The sequence below is a fragment of the Leptosomus discolor genome, chromosome 2 (assembly GCF_034619465.1).
Source record: "Leptosomus discolor isolate bLepDis1 chromosome 2, bLepDis1.hap2, whole genome shotgun sequence".
Lineage (NCBI taxonomy): Eukaryota > Metazoa > Chordata > Aves > Leptosomiformes > Leptosomidae > Leptosomus > Leptosomus discolor.
The window spans coordinates 30,620,352-30,627,741 of record NC_141392.1 but is presented as its reverse complement, the minus strand read 5'-3'; the positions used below and the strand labels follow the sequence as shown (position 1 = coordinate 30,627,741).

Below are 7,390 nucleotides of genomic sequence, written 5' to 3'. Positions count from 1 at the left end.
CCAATCAGCCTTGTTATATCCTGAAACCTGCTTTAACAAGCAGGGAGTAATATAATGTAATTGGTACTCCACAATTTAATTGTTCTGTTCTTAAATCTAATATTGCAGCTGTGGGTTAAGTTTACACTGCAGCTTTCAAGAGAACATGAAAGTGTGGTACATCTGTGCAACAGAAAGCTAAACATCTCTCATCTGATGTGTTTACAATGACATTTGATAGCGTGGAATGGTTTGGAGTTCATTCTTAAAGCTGCAGAACCACTTTTCAACGCTGCAAAGGCGGCAAAACCCCTCCAATCTCCTTCAAGCAACTCAGCCCACATAAGTCTGACGATGATGCTGCTGCAGGCATTGCAGCAAAACTGCCAGCTGTAACAATTCCTTCAAGTATCTTTCAGCATTTCAAGTATCTTTGAGCATTGGGCAGTGGAAAAGGGGGCAAAGGCATCTTCTCCCTCAGATGACGCAATCAATTACTTGAAAAACCAACCGCTCGAAGTCTGCAATTAGACAAGTAAAACAATCCCTGACATGCATAAACCAGACAAAAATATTTCAAGAAATGTTATTAAGTGGATGACTTTAGCACATTTAGAAATGGCAGAGTTTTCAATTTAGCAGGTGGCTGAACTGCTTATGGTATCTTAAACTTCACATTCTATGTAACTAACAGCTTCAGCATTATGTACTTGTTAGTGAATTTATTAAGCCCCTAAGTAGTTCAAGAAACTTAGGAATGGGCCCATAAATGTCATCTGCAGTTTGTGAACTGCAAGTATCTGACTGTTTTGATCAAGTTTTTTACGGGAAAGTTAAATGGTTATTAAAATTATTTATTACTGCTACACGAGAAGGGAGCAAGCCTGCTGAAGAACTTATGCTGTGATAAGATGTGATAGACTGTAGGTCAAATGCGTTAGCAGAAAAGCATTTCTTTTTATGTGTAAGCCCAGATTTTTGTACATTATGAAGCTTACAGCGTATTAAAGTGTCCGAGAAAGGGTCTGTGGAGGGGAGGAGGCGTTTTCCCTTTCCCATAATCTGCTGTCAGAAATTCATGATCTGATCAAGCTACTTTTCTTGTTCTCAGCATTAGCCACCTTCTAACATTTTTTGTCTTTGGAGGAATGTATGATAGGGCAACTTCGTTAAAGAGGTTACTTTCTGCTTATTCCCCTGTAGCAGTCTTGATTTATGCTCTTTAACAGATAAAAACAATCTCACTGAAGAAGCTCATCTATATTACCATACTACACTGGAATACATTCAGTTTTTAAACTTTATTATTTCAGTCACAATTAAGACTATCTGAAGCCTCTTCATAAAAAGAGGCCATAACAAAAGCTGTACGTTAGCAACTCAATCAATGGATGCATTCATTCTGCATCAAAAATACCGTAAGAAGGGCAGATCTCCTGGGGAGGCAAACCTGTATCAATATTTCAGTCTCTTGAATACAGAAATTTGATACAATAAAATGCAACACCTGAGCTTCCCCTCCTTTCAATTAACTGAGAAATAAAAATTGTCCTTAGAAGGGAAGAAATGCATTTGTATTTTTTAGTTTTTGGGTTTTCCCCCCTTTCATAGCATCATAATGTTCTCTTCATGGGTGGAAAACTTAATCTTCAAGTTCAAGCCTACTTTCTTCATACAGTTCAGGATGAGATGACTTGGAATACCGGGAATATTTCAGATGTAGAAAATCACCCAATTCATCCAGAGCATTCAAAACCTGTAAGACCATTATACTGTGTCAGTTCTCTTGGAAAAGAAATGAAGTTCTAGTAACTTCTACTTTACAGCAGAACAAGAAGATCATAAAAGCATCAATTAAAGAAAGTTTAAAGAACAAACAGGCAAATTTTGCTTTCACTCTCCTGTAGTGAACATCAATGCAGTCATAGATGTACAATAGCATCTATGAGAACAGAATTCACTCCTTCAGTAGGTGATGGTTTATTAGTAAGTATATTAATTGAGCACAGATGAAAAAAGACCTTTTTCTGAAAGCACAGGAAGATAATAAATCAGATAAAAGCTACTTTTGCTTATGCAAAAGGGATGTGTAAGGCAATACTTCAGTATTTCCCTATAGATCCCAAAGACTGGAGTTGCAACTGAATTTCTTAGATGGGACTCAGCCCACAGTGCTGATCAGTCATCATAAATAGTCTGAATAGTTTAGTGCATTTCATTATCTTCTTCTATTAATATAACATGCATAATTAATAATGCATTAATATTGTAACGCAATTTACTTAGCTGAGTTCCCAGCTCTCAGTAGATTCAAAATGCAGCCAGGGAACTCTATAACACAGAGAAGCAGCTCAGTGTTTTGCAGCATCTGACCCACACTCAAAAGCAGCCAACCTTTTGGCATCAAAGAAAACAGCAATTTTGATTTTGAGCCTGTTTCCGTTAAACCACTAAAATGAGCTTGAGAACAAAAAGGAGTAATTTAGTAACGGTTTATGCAGAGAGATAGCTTCAAGGTCATTAAGGAAGTTATTCTTGGGAGCTTGCCCTTTCATGAATCTTTCCTCTTTTTAGTTCCAGGCTGAGATTCAAAACAAATTTTGCCAAAGGGAAGTTTTCGTTGTGCTTGTTACCTGTTGTTACCCTGGATTTAGGCATATTCACAAAGCATTTGTCCTAAAAACTTTCCGTCTGCACGTAATCAAACTCAGGGCATTTTCATTCCCTTGTACTGTAAGGACATTTAAAGAATGCCACAAGTACTACAGCAATGATCCCACTTTCAAAGGCAAAAATATGGCATGTTCAAGAGTGATGGCTGGTGAGCGTTTCAGACCTTCACTGGTACCAGGAAGCTGCAATGTGCAGGCAGCAGGAAGTGAACAGGCAGTGATGCCCCAAAAACGTAATGGGCTTGACATTTGGGAGCTGGCAGGAGGGGAGAAAATCAAAATGGTAACCTTCAGATCAACTTCATCGCCTATTTCTGGTTACATAAGCCAAAATCTGCACAGTCAAACAGCAAATGCTGGCAATGACCAACACAAGCACATAGCTATGCCCTGTTCTATGCAATATTATCTTCACAGTTTTATACCTTGTTAATAACTACTGCACCTTTAAGAGCAGCAGGAATTTTACACTGCACACATGCAAGGCAGATTTTTCAATGTTGTTTGAGAGGGATCTACACCGGCATGGGAGCTGGTCAGCCAGGCAGGCCTCCGGCCTCAAGCTCCATGTGAATCTCAGGATGCAAATGGAGAGGCCTCTGCAGGCACATGTGCTCATCTACGTGAAGGAGTGGCATCTTTAACTGAAATGCCTTCCGTGTTCACAGGTTTTTTTCCTTGACCATCATACTTGTGCAAAGAGAGGAAAAAGAAAGCCTGAAATTTGTTGTTAAGCCCCCCGTGTTTCATGCCTCTAAGTTGGCTTGTTCCGAGATGAAAGAACGTATATCAAGCCAGGCCAAAAACACCTTCGGCAAGAAAGGGAGATGGAAAATTTGAAAGAGTTTATTTTAAACAGATTTCTGACTGTTTTGGAATGGAGGTTTCTGATGGAAGTCTAAACATACTCTTAACAGTATTTCTGGTATCACAGAAAGACACAGAACTGAGACAGGCCAGACAGCACTAATTAAAATTCATTAGGTTCAATCAGTTCCAAATATTATTTGCAATTTCCACCTGTACCCCCAAGGCTGTCCCATATACTTTTGCAATTGAAGACACACATGGAAATATGGAATGAAAATAAGGGTACAGAAAACTTGATTTTCAATTATTTCCATATCGTTTCAGGTTTCCTACTCTGATAGTTTTGACCTCGCATTTAACTTTTGTCTTGCTGTGCTCTTCACGTAGTTCTTTATTAGTGATGACAGATTTGGCCACTATTAGAAATAGATGAACACAACAAGTTAACTATCCCATAATTTATTTTAAAAAATAAAATGTATAAGGCTAAAATGCCTCTAAAGATCAAGTGATAAGGCCAGAAAAACAAATGTAAAAATGAATTATGGAGATTCAAAGTAACAGACACACAGCTTCTCCCAACCTGCTTTGCATCTGAAGTTAATTTCAGCAGGACATCTGCTGTGCTTACCGTGTCTAACATCTCCCGTGTATGTGCAGCTGACACACAAAATCGAGCCCTGGATTCTGTGATAGGAGTAGCTGGAAACCCAACCACAACCACACCGATATTTTTTTCTAACATGCGTCTTGCAAAAGCCCTAAGGATCAAAGAAGAAAAAAAAGAAAGTAAATGATCTCCAGCAAACTGACCACAGAGAGAATACATTCAAGTATAATAAGACCATAGGTAAAATCCTGTCTTCAACTGAAGTGGATGGTAATATTCTCATTGAATTCAACAAAAGCCAGAATTTTACCAGTAGGACTGAGATTCTTTGCCGCTAAACAACTCATGAAGCCAAGTGAGTGCCAAATACTAGAAGTATGATGGCAGAGAGAGCATTGTAGAATAGACACAATTCATTTATGTCAATGAAAGACTTTGAGTGCAAATCAAAATGCATGGGCATTCGCAGTCCCTAAGCATGGAAGAAGCTGGAGCTTCTGGAAGGTAGGAGAGCTGGATTCCTGCATATCAACAGGAATAAAACAATCTGTGTGATGGTTTCTTTGCTCCCACAATTACTCGGCCAGTTTAGGAACCTTTTGTGTGGTATGTACTAGGCCTAGAGCACATAGCTCCTCTAAGCTACTTGCAAATACACCCCACAGCTCAACTCTTACATTATGCTACTACTGACTTCTGGTCTGCACATCCAAATCAGTGCACAACTGCTGCTTGATGGGTACTGAATGGTAAAACATACAAAGACCATTCAAAAATCAGGTAGGGGAAAAGAACATCCATCCAAAACAATTCATACTTCAAAGGCAATGTATCTCTTTTAATGATTACAAATTAAAAAAAAAAAATCCAAATAAAAAATGCTATCAAAAATATTAGTCCAGAGCAAGTTAAAAAAGGATAAGAAAAATTTTAAAAATTCTGAATACTGGAACAACACAAAATTAAGTCTAGGGCTAAATTTGAAATAGAACATAACTAAATGATGAATTCCCCTAACAGTGGATGTTTCTCTTGTGAAGCATCTACTGCACATAACTACATTTTTCACAGTGTATACCAAGCAACTTATGAACTTGAATAGGTTCTTTTTGCCAACAGTTTTCTTTTCAGTACTTACCCTATCTTACCAGGCATATAAAGGAGTAAGGGGACAACAGGAGAATCATCATTGCCATAAATGATGAAGCCCATTTCATGCAGTCTTCGTCTGAAGTACCTTGTGTTTTTCCCTAGCTGGCGCACTCTTTGGAGTCCTGAAATGAGTCAGTCAGGAGAACAGTCAGTGCAAAGATCATAACCGGAGTATAGTAACAGGCAAGAAACAGGGCTGTGGGTAACAGTTCAAGAAAGTTTGGCTGAAATGTTATTTGATTCAGGTGAAAACCATAGAATGAGCTAAATGCAACTGCATCGATGGTTATGGCTTTGTAGGACAGATGACTGATGTTCTTGTACTTGTGAAGTGCCTTCCCACCGGCAGGAACAGCATGTCTTCTGGGGATTGAGAGGTGAACAATTCCCTTTCCTGTATTGCACTGAATAAAGCCTAATGAATGACACATACCTATAGAGAGGTAGTTTTATGCCTCTGTGGATACAGGACATGTAAATGAAGTATGTTCTTTCTCAATATAATTCACCATAAAGGGAAACAACCAGTGTCTACAGATATTGCTACAGATGTCAGTATATGCCTATCTTTTCTCAGTAACAGTATTCCACAGGGGTCCTCTTATATGCTAGTTCTGTGCATACAAGTTTGTGGGTTTTTTTTTCCAATTCTGTGACTGTAATAAAGCTTAAAATATTGCATTTTGGGTCAGCTCAAACTGATGCTTCTGTTGCAATTTTTTAGACAGAGGAAAAGCATGTGATAATCTTTGTTATTACACAAGGTTTGATCTTCTGCAGTTTGTAACCAACATTCAGCATAATTCCGGTTACCTTAATATGCATCTCTATATATAATTCCTTGCTGAATTCTACTCTGTTTCTCTGTCCTCTTATCTTGCTATTATTACCTCAATATTATCATCCAACAACAGACTTGAGTCATTCAAGACTTTCAGACACGAGTTTTGTTCTCTGCATTGCCCCTGGCCTCATTCAGTCATGAATCTACTGATGTGTCCCCCAGCAAAACTGACAGGAGAGTTGAAAACAATTATTTTTAATGAAGGAAAAAGACAAAAAAAAGCAGAGAAAAAATGTGCTTGAAAAGTCATCTCAGCCTTTTCTTTTGTAGTTCACTACGGAGGTTGTTTCTAACAAGTGCGGTTGCTTCCCCACCCGTTGCATACAAAAGGGAAAAGCACACTCAACATTACTGTAGGTAGGAGATACAGTATGTCCTTTCCCCACTCCGCCTACATTATATTTTGTCACTGAGCTGATATATGCACTGCTCTTCCAATTCTATAAGGTGCTGACAGGGATTGTGCCACCTACCCTGTAACCACATGCTGCCCTTTCCCACTGCCTTCCCAGTATCAGTCCTAGATTCACACAGCCACACGATGAACCAAGCCAGGTCTGTCATCTGCCTGACCTTGCCAGGAAGAAAACTGCCAAACCAATGTCAAACAGATCGATTCTCTAAACCTAATCGCTGTGCGGCTGCTTGTGCCTGCCCAGCAGAGGTGGTGGGAACATGTGGTAAGACTGGGATTTAGAGGGATACATCTCAGCTACACTCTTAACTCTCATTTTCCTGCCATTCATCAGCCCATACTTTCAATATTACTTACATTATGTCCCCAGACGTGAACACTGAAGCCTCCAGTACAACTCATTTCCTCTTTTTCAATTTGCTTTTAAGATGCCTTTGCACAGATGTATTACCTTTTCATTCTCCATTTACTTTTTCATTTTACTTCAATTTTCATCTGCTTCATTCTTCATTTACTCCTTTCTGCTGTCACCCTTCTCTGACTGGATGCCTGTTTCCTAATTTCCCATCTTCCTCCTTGTAGCCACAGCGGCCAGTTCAGCATTGGTAGCTGCCATCACCTTCGGCAGATTTGTCCTCAGACCACATTCTGCCCCACCACCTGCTGTGGCCTTTCTTCCTATTCCCTCTTGGCTAAGGTGGGGATCATCACACCTACATAGACCTCTTTCCCATTAATCATTTCTGAGCATGCACACGTTTGAACAAGATCTACTGCTTCATCTGTTCTGTATCTTCCCGAGTCAAGGTTCTGTCAATGTTCTGGCTGGGAAATTTATAGGGAGACTGGGACTTGCTTCACAGTGATCAGTGTTTTGCTGAACAAATTAAAAGATCTCATAAAACCAG

General features: G+C 39.3%; 1 protein-coding gene across 1 annotated transcript in view; it reads right to left on the bottom strand.

Moving 5' to 3' along the window:
* Nucleotides 1-1,621: 1,621 nt before the first annotated feature.
* SPTLC3 (serine palmitoyltransferase long chain base subunit 3) overlaps nucleotides 1,622-7,390 on the bottom strand; it is an 83,072-nt gene continuing 77,303 nt past the window's right edge. Inside the window, exons 10-12 of the mRNA XM_086460827.1 lie at nucleotides 5,210-5,345; nucleotides 4,093-4,222; nucleotides 1,622-1,735 (exon numbers count right to left, since the gene is read on the bottom strand). Of these exons, the coding sequence (XP_086316953.1) occupies nucleotides 1,622-1,735; nucleotides 4,093-4,222; nucleotides 5,210-5,345 (380 nt within the window). The remainder of the gene's footprint in view (nucleotides 1,736-4,092; nucleotides 4,223-5,209; nucleotides 5,346-7,390) is intronic.